The following is a 16,184-nucleotide window of genomic DNA, read 5'->3' on the forward strand; positions in this document are numbered from 1 at the left end:
TGACAGGTGTTTAAAATMGAGCACATTGCCATGCAATCTCCATAGACAAACATTGGCAATAGAATGGCCTTACTGAAGAGCTCAGTGACTTTCAACGYGGCACCGTCATAGGATGCCACCTTTCCAACAAGTCAGTTTGTMAAATTTCTGCCCTGCTGCCCCGGTCAACTGTAAGTCCTGTTATTGTGAAATGGAAATGTCTAGGAGCAACAACGGCTCAGCTGCAAAGTGGTAGGCCACACAAGCTTACAGAACGGGTCCATCGAGTGCTGAAGAGCAAAAAAATGATCTGTCCTCGGTTGCAACACTCACTACCGAGCTCCAAACTGCCTCTAGAAGCAACGTCAGCATAAGAACTGTTTGTCGGAGCTTAATGAAATGGGTTTCCATGGCCGAGCAGCCACACACAAGCCTAAGATCACCATGCACAATGCCAAGCGTCGGCTGGAGTGGTGTAAAGCTCGCCGCAATTGGACTCTGGAGCAGTGGAAACTCGTTCTCTGGAGTGATGAATCATGCTTCACCATCTGGCAGTCCGACGGATGAATCCGTGTTTGGCGGATGCTAGGAGAACGCTACATGCCCCAATGCATAGTGCCAACTGTAAAGTTTGGTGGAGGAGAAATAATAGTGTGGGGCTGTTTTTCCATGGTTCGGGCTAGGCCCCTTAGTTCCAGTGAAGGGAAATCTTAACGCTACAGCATACAATGACATTCTAGATGATTCTGTGCTTCCAGCTTTGTGGCAACAGTTTGGGGAAGGCCCTTTCCTGTTTCAGCATGACAATGCCCCCATGCACAAAGCGAGGTCCATACAGAAAGGATTTGTAAGACTGGCCTGCAGAGAGCCCTGACCTCAACCCCATCTAACACATTTAGGATGAATTACAACGCCGACTGCGAGCAAGGCCTAATCGCCCAACATCAGTGTCCAACCTCACTAATGCTCATGGCTGAATGGAAGCAAGTCCCTGTAGCAATGTTCCAACATCTAGTGGAAAGCCTTCCCAGAAGAGTGGAGGCTGTTAAAGCAGCAAAGGGGGGACCAACTCCATATTAATGCCCATGATTTAGGAATGAGATGTTCGACAAGCAGGTGTCCACATACCTTTGGCCATGTAGTTCATGTCCATGTTATATATAGGATATAATAGCTAACAGATGGCATTTTGCACCCCCTCCTCCCGTCGCCTCAAGATGAATGGTTTTGCTTCRTTTCCGCGTGCCACTGTTTTGGTTCAGTGCAGTTAGAAAGCACTAGTTGCACCACTGGTGTTTAACATGAAAAGGCATATGCAAAAGAAAATTGTTTATCTATTTTGTTGTGCTGTTCTATCGTTATTAGAGTAGGAGGCTACTAGTATGCAGGTTGTATATGAGTACATTTCTTTTCGTATGAAGTAGCGTTTATGAAAGTAAAGTTTGGAGACACTTGCTCTAGGTCAATCTGTTGAAATATGACCCATATTACCGGAGCTACATTTTATCCTTTCTACTGCAGATTCAGAGCCACAATTTATGGATATATAGCTGACCAACAAAAAATATCGCATTTAATAATTATAAATTAATATGTTTGGAATATTATTTTTTTAATGGTAAAATAATGAATGACCAAATGTAAACGCAAAACTCTAGTTTRCATTTTCAAGTTGACAGTTCAATGCCCTACCAGATAACACTGCCATATTGAGGACAAAAATTGTTAAAGGTTCACATTTGTAATTGTACTACATTATTGTGATTGCATTATTTGTGACAAAAAGATGACAACTTAATGTGCAATTTCACAATGTTTTTTTATTAACCTACCAAGTACAACATTTWAATCCTTATTGAGTAAAACAATATTATTCCTCCCATTTTTGATTTCATTATCATTCTTTATCCTTGACAGTTTGGCCTGTCAATCGATCACTGTGGGTGGGATTGTCAGGGGAGGAGCAGAATATTTGAAAGTCACAGGCTTGTTTAGGTTTCAGATCTGTCAATGAATTATTAGGGRTGGGATTTTCAGGGAAGGGAGAAGATGAGTACTCTAGTAATTATATCACTTTTTCAATAGAATTTATTGTGGGAAAACCAAAGAAAAATAGTTCTGTTCTGTTCATATATATGGATTCCCCCTGTTAAGAAACAGAGWAGAATGGCAGGAAAATGGTTTCAAAAATGCTAAGAATTCTGGGAGAGATCCCCCAGACGCCAAAGCTTTTGCACCACCACTTTCAGAAAAAGTCAGGCGCCCATGGCTGAGGGGAGAATTTCTGAAATAAACGGGCCATGTTTGATTWTCTGTCACACTATGACACTAACCTCTATCACGATAACCTGCTGAGTTGAGGTTCCACTMCCCTCATCTATAGCTAAGGGTTGGTCATCTCTCCACGCTGGCTTCACAAAGCTCCTGTGGCCTCCAGTGAGATGTCCTTCACCTGAGAGAGTGATTGAGGAAAAAGGGGTGGTTAAGTTAGGTACTGTCAATGCTATATTGTACACAGTCTACAATTGGCAAAGATGTAAGGAAACACCTCATAACTTCTTGATACACTATTTATTGATTGACTTATGTTCCATGCATCACATTCTTTTGAGTATGACAATAGGAAATTCAGTAAATCAAGAATCTTGTTAGAATATTATATTGTGTCTTTGTGCAAGAAAAATGTGTTCTTAATTGACCTGCCTGGTAAAATAAAATGTGCAAGATAGCCAAGTAATCAGGGGAAGTGACCAGAAGCTGACCAAGACCCAATTCTGGGTAACGCATCTGAACACGTGATGAGGGTAACATGGCAACAGCCCCCGACTTCTGCAAAATCAAAATGTACCTCTTGCCATTCCTTTGTATCGTTCGAGGATCTTGACACTACTGGGACGACTTGCGAGGACGCGCTCCCGTGCCACCTTCAGTTCCACTAGCTGTAGTTTCCTCCGCAATGCCCTGTTTTCTTTCTGGCTTTGAGTTATTTCCAAACGAAACACTGCATAGTCGTCGTCTACGAGTTTACAAATCTCAGCCACAGCTGAATTCGCTAGCACCTCCATRATGGAGGCWATTTGAGTGTGAAAAACCATACAGTTAGCCATTGTTAGCAGYTACTAGCTAGCGTTACCTAAACATATATCAACCAAGTCGAACGCGAATTAAACAGTACATGGGGTACGTATGTGATGCTGTGCAGTTACATTAGTCATATTCTGARTTSCAGGGTGTAAATAAATGTCTAAATAAAACCGCTAACGTGGAAATTGTTCTTGGTTACAGTTCGCTTCCGTTTACACTGAAGAGAAGGATCTTATTGGGTGGCGTCATAGCTCAAAGGGTGTGATTAAATAAATAAAAAAATATGCGTATTCTTTGAAATACGGTACTGCTTAAAATGGTAATTATGTTAAAAATCATATTTTGTGTGTTGGAATGGTATACCGGTCGTTAACATTTACGCGAGTAGCTCATCCTCTATAAGGAAATACCAAGCGTTTTTTAAACCTTTGATTGAGAAAAGTTTAAGTGTTTTCTCAAATTTATGCTTTTGCCACAAATACGATTATTAGATATGCACGGTTATTCGAATATCCATAGTATGCCAATAGTTGTGAGTATAAATACATTAATTAAAACATCCGTCTGACAATGGGTGGGTATAATTTGTGGAACGTTCAAACAGGAATGTGTTCCAAAAACTTCGTAAAGTACAAGGTTGCCAACAAACGACGCATACAGAGTAGAATGATCAATTCACGTCGCTAACTAGCTGCCGAATAGGCATCAACTCACCACGTAGCWTATTCTTAATGTTTGTCCATAGGCTACCAGAGTGAGGACAGACATTTTTCGGAATAAACATGGTGAGTGAAAAATTWAATAGCCCACTCCCTACCCGGTATCTTATTCTCCCGCTATACAACTTTGTATGCGTTGTTTTTTGGCAACCTTGTTTACGAAATTTTTGGAACAGATTCCTGTTGGAACGTTCCACAAATTATACYCACCCTCTGACAATCATTTTAAATGATTAATTTAATAAAACAAACTTTTCAATCTAGTTATGACGTGTGCCCCGTAAAGACTAGTAGCCAACCGGTAGACTTCAAGTGTAGCTTGTTTATGTTGACCAATCAAAGTGGCAAATAGGCTCAATGTGACGCAAGTACGTGACAGTTCACTACTGCAATGTWCAATGGAATAAAATTACGTAATTACACGTTTTTGAAACGAGTAGGAGTTGGCTACAACCAGCAACCAACGGGTAGGCTGTTGTTTACGGAATGGGGTTGAAGAGAGCGCCTCAATTAACCTACCATGCCAAGCTGTCTAGGATACTCCAGTGAAGACAGGCACTGTTATGTTGGATGATTTGTAAGTCGCTCTGGATAAGAGCGTCTGCTAAATGACTTAAATGTAATGTAAATGATGATATATAACATTGTGGCTGGTACATGTTAGCTAGTTTGGGCTGTAGCCAAACTGTCTTGCTAATGTGTCTCTCGCTCAATTTCAATTTAAGGGCTTTATTGGCATGGGTAACATATGTTAACATTGCCAAAGCAAGTGAAGTGGACAAAAAACAAGTGAAATAAACAAAAATTAACAGTAAACATTATACTCACAGAAGTTCCAAAAGATTAAAGAGAATTAAAATGTCATTATGTCTATATACAGTGTAACAATGTGCAAATAGTAAATGTAAAAAAGGAAAATAAATMAACATAAATATGGGTGGTGTTTGTTYTTCACTGGTTGCCCTTTTCTTGTGGCAACAGGTCACAAATCTTGCTCCTGTGATGGCACACTGTGGTATTTCACCCAGTAGATATGGGAGTTTATCAAAATTGGTTTTGTTTTTGAGTTCTTTGTGGATCTGTGTAATCTGAGGGAAATATGTGTCTCTAATATGGTTCATACATTTGGTAGGAGATTAGGAAGTGCCGCCTAGTTTCTATCTACAGCAACCYTTCTCAATAGCAAGGCTATGCTCACTGAGTCTGTACATAGTCAAAGCTTTCCTTAAGTTTGGGTCAGTCATTTATTCTGCCACTGTGTACTCTCTGTTTAGGACCAAATAGCATTCTAGTTTGCTCTGTTTAAAATAAAATAAAATCAGATGTGTCAAGTAATTATCTTTTTCTTGTCTCATGATTTGGTTGGGTTTAATTGTGTTGCTGTACTGGGGCTCTATGGGGTCTGTTTGTGTTTGTGAACAGAGCCCCAGGATCAGCTTGCTTAGGGGACTCTTCTCCAGGTTCATCTCTCTGTTGGTGATGGCTTTGTTATGCAAGGTTTGGGAATCGCTTCCTTTTAGGTGGTTGTAGAATTTAACGGTTATTTTCTGAATTTTGATMATCTCTCGCTCCCTCCATCTGCTCGCTACCATCTCACCGGCCCCTCTGCAGCTGCAATAGAGCGCCACGCTTCCTCGTGCAGCAGTACTCAGGTTAAAACACAAGTAAAAAATGTCTGGATATCCATCCAAAATTCATCATACTAGTGAAATTATAGTGAAATAGTGAAATTATTTCAAACCSCCATCTCTAACGACTATAGGATGAGTCAACAACATTATTTGGGTATGAGTTATCATAGGATTTCCCAAGCTCGACACTAATTGCTATTCGTACATGTAATGAATATGCAAAATGTATGATATGTWACGAATTTCAATTTGTTGTCGCTAATGTTAGCTAGGCTAGGGGTCAGGAGTTGGGTTAAAGGGTGAAAGGTTAGCTAACATGCTATGTAGTTGCAAAGTAGTATGTAGTTGTCCGTGATGAGAATCGAACACCCAACCTTTGKGTTGCTAATGTTTGTTTTATACTCCCACCCATCTTTAGTTTTTAGCCATAAGTAACCTTCTGTCTTAAGTAACATACCAAATTAACATATCATACTATAYTGAACAAAACATATGAACGCAACATGTAAAGTGTTGGTTTCATGAGCTGAAAGAAAAGATCCCAGAAATGTTCCATATGCACAAAAAGCTTTTTTCTCTAAAATGTTGTGTACAAATTTGTTTACATCCCTGTTAATGAGCATTTCTCCTTTGCCAAGATAATCCATCCACCTRACAGGTGTGGCATATCAAGAAGCTGATTAAACAGCATGATCATTACACAGGTGCACCTTGTTCTGGGGACAATAAAAGGCCACTCTAAAATGTACAGTTTTGTCACAAAACACAATGCCACAGATGACTCAAGTTTTGAGGGAGAGTGCAATTGGTATGCTGACTGCAGGAATGTCCACCAGAGCTGTTGCCAGAGAATTKAATGTTGATTTCTGTACCATAAGCCTCCTCCAAAGTAATTTTAGAGAATTTGGCAGTACGTCCAACTGGCCAAACAACCGCAGACCACRTGTAACTACGCCAGCCCAGGACCTCCACATCCGGCATATTCACCTGTGTGTCGTTTGAGATCAGCCACCTGGACACCTGATGAAACTGAGGAGTATTTCTGTCTTTAATAAAGCCCTTTTGTGGGGATAACACATTCTGATTGGCTGGGCCTTGCGCCCCAGTGGGTGGGCCAGTCTCCCAACTGGGAGGGCCTATGCCGTCCTAGGCACACCCATGGCTGCACCCCTGCCCAGTCATGTGAAATCCATAGATTAGGGCCTAATGAATTTATTTAAATGACTGATTTCTTGATATGAACTGTAACTCAGTAAAAGCATTGAAATTGTTGATTGTTGCGTTTACATTTTTGKTCAGTATAATTTGAGTGTCCCGGATTTATGTTTACTATGTTACGTCTAGTCTAAGGCTTTTAAATATTTTGGACATTATTTTTGTCCAGCTTCTGTGAAAAGTTTGGACACGTGCGATGCCTTTTGCATGAAAGKTGTCAGTGGCTGTAGGAAGCCTGTTTAGGAACATCAAGTTATTTAAAATGACTGCTTGTTTTTCGTTTATCATTTTGTAATAAAAAAAACATCTTCCACTTTCCTCTGTTGGACCTAACTGTCAAATCGCAGGAATTTTGATCGCTGTCCGTGGTTCTGAATCCGCTTGTAGGAAATATTAGCATGTTTGTTTATTTACCTTTAACATGTCCGTTCACGACTGGCCATATCAACCATGATGGTAGTATATATATATATATATATATATATGAGAGCAGTATAAAGGTGAGTTGACATTCCCCCTTTCTCTTTATCCTGGATCTTTTTCCAGCTCCTGTGAAAAGTTTGCATGTGCGTAAAATCCTCCATAGGCTTCATTATCTTAATAATATATGCCCAAGGGGAGCAATTATGGTGCCTGTAACTATTTAGACAGCCTATTTAAAACAAGTTCCTGTTTCGTTTTATAAAATTTTTATTAGAATTATTCACTGTCTTTTCAGGTCCTGGCCAATCAAAAACAGCACATGTAGAAATGACCCGAATTGCGGGCTRCAGTTGCACACTTCTACAATTTATCTTCTTAAAATCTAACATTAACCACAMCGATAACCTTATGCCTAACCTTAAATTAAGACCAAAAATCTAAACAAAAGATTCATGAATGTTTACGATATGGCCAATTTGGACTTTGTGGATGTGGTAACTATTGACAACAGGGGTCAAGCCTCGACACACAACTTTATTAATCAAAACCCAGCCCTTTCACGCCACCGCCAGCTACTGCCCCCATAATTACAGTTGTGAAAATAGCAACATTCTTTATACACAATCTTACCGCCAGCACTAAGATTTACCATTGCGTTAGGTCTGAATCTCCTATGATCAGTATATTTCAAGCTGAGAACATTTTTTTTTTTAAAGAACATTGTTGCCAAGAATAAAGTAGGAAATAATGAATGACTTTATTCCATCTACTTCACCTCAGTAAGGTAAATATTCAACTGTTCTAGCMTAGGTTTTCTGTCTCTCTAAAAACAGGTATTTACACAAGACTGTTTTAAATGGCAAGTTAACAAAGGGTTAATGAGGGGTATGTGGTTAATTACCCTCTTAATTAAACTCTTACTCCAAGACACTTCACATGATAACTATAATATKTYAGMTAAAGAATRGTTCCCRGAYATCCCCTGTGTACATCTAAAACCACACTGCTACAATTTCTCCCTGTTGTGGACACTCCTATGTCTGATAAGGTTATTCTGGAAGGAGAAGCTCTTGTAACATAGTTTGCACTTGAAGGGCCTCTCCTTGATGTGAATGGTCCGGTGCTTCTTCACATAGTTTGCTTCAGTAAAGAGCTTTCCATACGTGGGGCAGGCGTACGGCTTGTCGGCGTCCGTCCTAATGCTCGGCCTCCCACATTGTGACCCAATGACACCAGAGAAGGTAGAAGCAGGAGCCACCACCCTCATGTGGTTAGTCTTTGAGCCCCCTCCTCTAGCCATTGTTTGGGTGTTGTTGGGATTGTATGCTGTGTTGTAGGTTAGGTACCTCTTGTTGTGAACGTCCACCCTGACCCTGTCTGTATTGGTGGGGTAAYCCAGAGGCAGCTGAGGAAGGCTAGATCCAGGCTTTCCATGAACCCAGTCACTAGGCATTAGACCGGTGGTCACCAACCTTTTCTGAGTCAAGATCACTTTCGCAGTCAAAAAGCAAGCTGAGATCTACTGCTCACATTTTTCTTTTTACATTAACCTCACACAAACAGTTTTGTAGGAATGAGGTTTGGGCAATAGGCCTAATACATTATCACAGCATATTGGGTATATGATTGGCCATATTGGGTACATGATTGTTAATCAGACCATATTATATTTCAAAACTTGAGCTTTGATAACAAAATAGATCAGTTGGTTTAGCACTTGTGAGGCACTGTGGAGCATGAATTTAAATATTTAGCTTTTTTATTTTACTGGACTGATGGTACCTGCGCCTGATGGTCAACGAGGTCAAATCACGACGTCAGTGATCTAGAAAGATGCCTGAGTTTCTGACTTGGAATTCCGTGTTGGATGACCGTTCAAAACTATTTTTCCCAACCGCCTCTCACGGCCCCTGTTCTCTCCTTCCTTTCCTCCGACCAGGGAGTGTCTGTGTTGTTGCAGGGTCCATGTTCTAGTTGATAGATCCTATAGAAGGCAGGCTGAAGGCAGCACCTGTTAAGGGGTTTAACCTGTGGCACCAATGTTTACAGTTAATTAATTGAGCTGTATCTAAGGATATTTTCTTTAGAGTTATTTACATATGTAATTGTATTAGAATTCGTGTGTTGGAGATTGAGAGAACTACATACATMTTTCTGTTGTATTGGTTAGTATTGGATTACGCTATTGACTGCAAGTTCCAGAATGCCTTGCAACAGGCCAGAGAGAGAGAGAGAGAACTCGCCAGTTATGTACAAGTGATTATCCTGACTTTCGCTAGCAACTTTCTTTTATTGTTTTGTAGAATCTAAAGTTGTTAAACGTGACGTGAACAAGTAGTACTACTAAAATAAGTTTTCATTTCAAACCCGACATCCCGAGTCATTACTTTGAAGGTAGTTATTCTATACCATCTGTCTGTCTGAATTACAACTATAGGAGCAGGATGGCACATTGCTTGCCGAGTCAGTGTCTGTTCTCTCTAGCCGCATAAGGACATCTCCCCGTCCACGCAGACCAACTCTACGCATCGCCCTGATCTCGGCTAGTCTGTTGTCATGGAGACTAAATTCAGTTGTTGTTTTGTGTTCGACTGTTTGTTTCTGGTTGTGGTTAACAGTGTTGTTCCCCAGCCCAGAGTTGAGGACGCTGTCCCATCCACTGACCTCCACTATGTCGCCTCACCTGCAGGAAGAGTTTACAAAATAGACTTTACAAACATGGCAGAGAAAACGTAACGTTATGACTAACTACTGTTCACGAAGRAGGGAAATTAGGTAAATCATACTACGGGGAGTCGGTTGAAGGATCTACAATCACGCCTGAGAAGGCCAATGAAAACCGTGCCTAGCTGGAAGCCCCGCCTTTCACAGATGAAATGCGYGAGACTCAGATTCATTACTTCAATTTAATAACGCTTTTCACCAAGCCCTGGAACGGGGCCAAACAGGTGTTCTACCTCGTTTCGCTCCTTCAGGGAACAATAGTTATAGTGTTGACGCTACGTTTCCTTTCAGTCAGTCAACTTTGGTACAACATACTATGGGGAAATATAATCACGCCCCAAGCCACCCCAACGGATACTAAATGAAATGGACCAAGACAGACCACTCAGACCTGACCACGCTAGATGGGGCAGTCCAGATGCAGCACACAGGGTGTCCTGCCTGCTTACTTCCCCTGTCACAGCCGTAAGCACACTGTGGGCTACACTGGGAGCTGTGACATCCAAGCAATAAAATATCACAAGTGTTTGGAGATGCCCAACTCGCCGCAGCACAAATATATCCTATAGTCAACCCTTTAAACAATGCCCAAGTGACCTAGCCCCTTGCTGCTATATGCCCGGGGAAAAAAGCTGGTCATATTACCGGATATCCCTGGACGTTCAATGTATGTGCGTAAAGCTCTCAGCGGACACAGGGCACGTAACCGCTGTTGCTATTCAGAAGCAAAAGGAGGATGTGAAAAGGGAAATGGCTCAAAAAGAACTGTAGGACATAGCCATGACCTTTGGGGCAAAGGTCACATTTGGACGCAATATCACCTTAGAGTTCCCCAAGGTGAACTGAGTACAGGGAGGGTGTACAGATAACACGTGGAAGTCCCCAACACATTCAGCCAAAGCCATGAGCAGGGAGGTTTTTTAGGAGAGCATCTTCAGAACCATCAACTCCAAAGGCTCAAAGGGGAGCAGCACACAGTGCCTCCAAAACCAGCGCCAAGTCCCATGTGGGCAAATAGGTTTAGAGACCGGTCTGAGACGATATACACCTTTTCAGGAACCGCAMAATCAGGGGGTGGGCCCCCGGTGAGGCTCCGTCAATTCCCACGACACAYTGAGATAGCAGCCATGTACATATTTATCGTGGAGAATGCACGCCTCTGCTCAAAAATCTCCTGCAGGAACATAAGGATGTCCCTCACAGAGCACTGAAAAGGAACAAGTCCTTTATCTTGGTACCAGAGATCAAACACTTGCACTTATACCATATAGACCTCTCGTGGAAGGTAGCAGACTGAATGGATCAATAACATTCAGCGGTAAACCTCTAGCCATCAGATTGGCCCTCTCAGGGGAAAGGCCCATAGGAACCAAATCTCCAGCCATGTGTGCCTGGTACACCAGGTCCCTCCCGGCACACCTTCTCCAATGTGGGCTGAATCAGAACMACTGGTGGAAACATGTAAAGGAGGGTCCGAGGCCACTGGTGTGCCAGAGCATCCGTTCCCAACGRGGCACTCGGGTCACTCTTCGAGAARAATAGTCGACACTGCTCGTTTTCTCACGATGTGTAAAGATCTACATCTGCCCTGTAGTCTCCACTCATGCCGTGACCACCTTGCGGGACAACACCTGGCGCATGAGAACTCCTTGCRACAGTAGCCGGGGATCCCTCCGCTGGGCCAGTGCCCGAAGGCATGTCGGGGACACCTGAAATGACCAGTTTAGGTGGTGTTGTGACTTTTGSCTAATTAATATTCAAGATAATTTACTGATTAATTAATTGATCAGGTTTRTTTGATTAATTTGGTTATCCAAATAATAAGAGGGGCACCATTAGGTTTTGGATATAGAGACACCGTATAATTAACTAATCATTAGTCAATTTACTATATTCTCATTCTCAACAGTTGTCGAGCTCTGAAACCTCAAGAACCAAATCGCTTACAAATTAACTCAATGTCACAAATAATTAAGTCAAGGTTTTATTTACTAGACTAAATAAATTGGAAAATTAGGTAGTTAAAGACACAATATAAGACAGGGTACAATGGGGGTACAACAGTTATTGAGGTGAGAAGCCCCACAGGTCAATATGAAATAGGTTTCTGTACTCAACTCAGACAAATACAACAGGACATTCACAGGACCTTTGAGAATTACATGATCTTACTCATTGAAGGAGAAAATGTCAACATAGGCTTTCGCAACTGTGAAACTCTAGAGCTCCCCAACCAGGAATAGACATGAACTAGGCTACCGATTAGCATCTGATGTGGACAGTCCCGGGATAGTATTGACCATGGGTTTGTAAATTAGACCTGCTGTCTTACAACCCTCAATGACTTCCACCACTTTAAAAATACAAAGCACCACTTTCAGAGGAAATTAATAATGCAATGCGGTAATTTACTTGTATGTTGATATTGCCTGCCCAGTAGGATTCTGTTAGGATAGGATGAAGCCGGGATAGAGACGAAAAAGACGTGTTGTCCAAGACTCTTTCTCTCTCTCAGTTCTCAGTCCAGGAAACTAAAGTCTATGAGAGCTCTTCCGTGCAGTGAATTCTTCCTCTGCTGCCAGCTGGGATGGATAGCGAACTCGGTCAGTTAGTCTCGAATGCAAATAGTGCGTTCCTGCAATCACCCGCAGCAAGAGCGACATCGTTGATATATACAGAGAAAAGAGTCGGCCCGAGAATTGAACCCTGTGGTATCCCCATAGAGACTGCCAGAGGTCCGGACAACAGGCCCTCCRATTTGACACACTGAACTCTATCTGAGAAGTAGTTGGTGAACCAGGTTGACATATTGTTCATCGWGTGCAATGGAGAGATTGAAAATACTAATGGCCGAACCTACCAGCACCGCAAAAAGTCAGGTAAACAACCTCCAACCGCCAAAAGGACCAACCGCTAAAGTAAGTAAATATAATTTTACTCAACATTCTGGCTTGTAGAGACTACTGCATCTTTTGTAGGGCGACTTCAGTCAGACCGAAAAAGACATGCAGTAACCATGGTAACAATCTGATGTTCAGACAAGGTAGCTTCCAGCTTCAATTAAGCTAACTTTCCTTGTGAGCTTACAGCTGAATTTACTACCTAGTTCTTTGTTTGTGATAATATGCAAAGCATAATGCAAAATATACTGATTTCAAAGACGATTGTCACCAAAAACGTTATTAATTCACTTCGTCTCCCTCGCCCCAAAAAATAAATTTACTTGTGTCCCCTCCTTTGCTTCCCATCTGGTTTCCACTCGATTCCATAGCAACAAACTCAGATTCCAGCCACATTCTGCCTGCGAATGACATTAATTTCTTAGACAGTGCACGCTATTATAAAAGAAGAGATTGCTTCTTCTGTGCAAATGTTGTTAATCAGTACAACAAAATAATATTCTCTTAGCAGTTGCCAATAAAGTAAGTCCTAAATGGAAAGGAAAACAAGATCAATTACTCAATGCATGCACACACTCCAATTGAATAATATGCATTCACCTGTATTGTGAATAGACCTAGGCCACAGCTTGATTTACYCAGTGTATCAATACAGATTTTCCATTCAAATATAGGATTACCATTATGTTGTTTTCTAGTTAGATTGGTAAAAAAAAAGTACATTTGAATATAATTGATTCAAAATGGACATAATTTTTTTTTAAATAGAATGATATTGAACTCAAAAGATGCCCAACGATTGAACAGAGCAGTATTTGAGTYGATCTGACTGGATCAAGTGCCATTCTGTGACTTTGGCAAATACGCCTTTTTTTTTGTCTATCGTTTTGGTATCAAGTATCGTGATACTAAACCTGGTATTGATATCGAAGTCAAAATTCTGGTATCATGACAACACTATACCCCATAATGACAAACTGAAAACATGTTTTTAGAAATTTTAGCACATTTATTGAAAATTAAATACAGAAATATGTAATTTACATAAATATTCACATCCCTGAGTCAATACATGTTMAAATAACCTTTGGCAGCAATTACAGCTGAGTCTTTCTGAGTAAGTCTCWCAGAGCTTTACACACCTGGACTGTACAATACTTCCATATTATTCTTTTAAAATGTCTTCAAGCTCTGTCAAGTTGGTTGTTGATCATTAAACAATGGGTGGGACTAATCCTGGAAGYTGATTGTTTAAAACTGCATTCCAGGTTTTAGTTACCACCGGCTAAAACTATGACGTTGAAATGCCTATCTGCTCTGTTCCATCTCACTKTGCAATCCACTGTCTCATCAGCCCAGCAAGACAACTTATAAACTTGATCTCCACTGTACAAAGAAATGTCAATAGAAAACAGGTAAAACGAAACRAAGTRCAGCTAGTTTTCAGTCTTTCCARCTTCAGKTTGAAGTGATTATGTTAGCTCTGTTGTTAGCTAGCTCCTCTGAACAAGTGYCCTGATGAGAGARCACATTTTCTATGCCAGGTGAAATCGCACATCATTTAGCTCATTGTTATGGATGTATCCAAATAAATGTCACTAAAAGACAGCTTATGTAAATGAAGCTACTTTTGTTGTTATTCTGCCTGCATTGTTTGATGTGACTAAGTTAGCCGTAGTTGGCTAGCTAGCAAGYAAGGGATAAGAACATTGAAAATATGAAGMGTGGTAGGTACTCAGTGATGTGTTGTTGGATTTGCCCCAAACATAACGCTTTGTATTGAGKACATAAARTTTWAAAAAWTCCATTTTTTTYYGCAGTTTTAATTTAGTCCCTTATTGCAAACAGGATGTATGTTTTGGAATATGTTKTATTCTGTACAGGCTTTCTTCTTTTTACTCTGTCATTTGGGTTAGTTTTGTGRAGTAACTACAATGTTGTTGATCCATCCTCAATTCTCCTATCACAGCCATTAAACTGTAACTGTATTAAAGTCACCATTGGCCTCATGGTGAAATCCCTGAGCGGTTTCCTTCCTCTCCGGCAACTGAGCTAGGAAGGACGCATGTATCTTTGCAGTACCTGGGTGTATTGATACACCATCCAAACTGTAATTAATAACTTCACCATGCTCAAAGCGATATTCAATCTTTTTTTACCTATCTACCAATAGGCGCCCTTCTTTGCGAGGCATTGGAAAACCTCCCAGGTTCTTGTGGTTGAATCTGTGTTTGAAGTTCACTGCTCAACTGAGCGACCTTACAGATAATTGTACTGGGTACAGAGAAGAGATAGTCATTCAAAAACCATGTTAAACACTATTATTGCGCACAGAGTGAGCATGCAACTTACATGACTTGTTAAGCAAAGTTTTACTCTGAATGTATTTAGGCTTGCCATAAGAAAGRGGTTGAATACCTATTTCAGCTTTTCATTTTTAATTAATTTGTAAAAATGTCTAAAAACTTAATTCCACTTTGACATTATGGAGTATTGTGTGTAGGCCAGTGACACAATCTCAATTTAATCCATTTTAAATTCAGTCTAACAACAAATGTGGAAAAAGTGAAGGRGTGAGAACACTTTGACGACATTGTACACGTCTCAACAAAAACTCTGCATGAACTTGATGAACTGCATTCATTTCTCATTAAAAGTGTAGTTGAATGGAAGTAATGAAATAGGCATTTGTGAMMATCATATAGCCTACACAGTACAAACACTATGTAACAGAGTTTTTAGGCTTATATATACACACCTTATATATYACACAATGTCTGGATGCAATATTCTACCCAGGAATATTCAACACTGAAATATGTTACTCCTGTTATTCCAAATGCATCTGTGGATCTTTTCTGATCTAAAGGTGAGAAGCTATCTTGTGGAATGGTTACTTTCTATGTTATAGAGTGAATGGTTTTTAAGCTGGTGTATCCTGAGGTAACTCTTCTCTGAGAATCTCTTCCCACAGTGCGTACAGGCCAACAACCTTTCTCTYGTGTGGACCTTCAGGTGCATCTTCAGCGGATTCTGGTGGGAGAACCTCTTCTCACTCTACGGGCAGCTGTAGAGTTCTCCCCTGTGTGGACCCTCTGGTGCCTCTTCAGGCTRTACGAGTGGGAGAAGCGCATATGACACTGGGTACAGCTGAAGGGTTTCACCCCTGTGTGGACCCTCTGGTGGGTCTTTACGTTCTGGAGGCAGCTGAAGCCTTTGTTACAGGACATGCAGATGAACCGTTTCTCTTTACTATTGCCTGATGTTGCTCCCCCTYCCTGAGCCTGGGCACTTTGTTCCTTTGAGTTCAATACTTGATAGAAAAGGACGTGGCCGTGTGAATCGGAAGTCCCCATCGACGTGGACACTCTGTCGCGATCCCTGAGCGTGTATAAAGGGGAGTGGGTCGCAACATTTGGATTAGTCTCTAAACTTTCCCTGTAATCTAAGACATCTCTACCTTGTGAGTGTCCAAGTCCTAAGTGAGTCTTGCCTGCATTCAGTGTCAG

At 41.1% G+C, this 16,184-nt stretch overlaps 1 protein-coding gene across 1 annotated transcript in view; it reads right to left on the bottom strand.

Annotated features, from left to right (window-relative positions):
• Positions 1-16,184, bottom strand: part of LOC111958308 (uncharacterized) — a 148,861-nt gene that overhangs the window by 34,252 nt on the left and 98,425 nt on the right. The window contains 3 exon segments of the mRNA XM_070437149.1: positions 2,313-2,431; positions 2,828-3,098; positions 15,732-16,056. Coding sequence (XP_070293250.1) covers positions 2,313-2,431; positions 2,828-3,098; positions 15,732-16,056 — 715 coding nt within the window.

Source organism: Salvelinus sp. IW2-2015, linkage group LG34 (assembly GCF_002910315.2).
Source record: "Salvelinus sp. IW2-2015 linkage group LG34, ASM291031v2, whole genome shotgun sequence".
Taxonomy (NCBI): Eukaryota; Metazoa; Chordata; class Actinopteri; order Salmoniformes; family Salmonidae; genus Salvelinus; species Salvelinus sp. IW2-2015.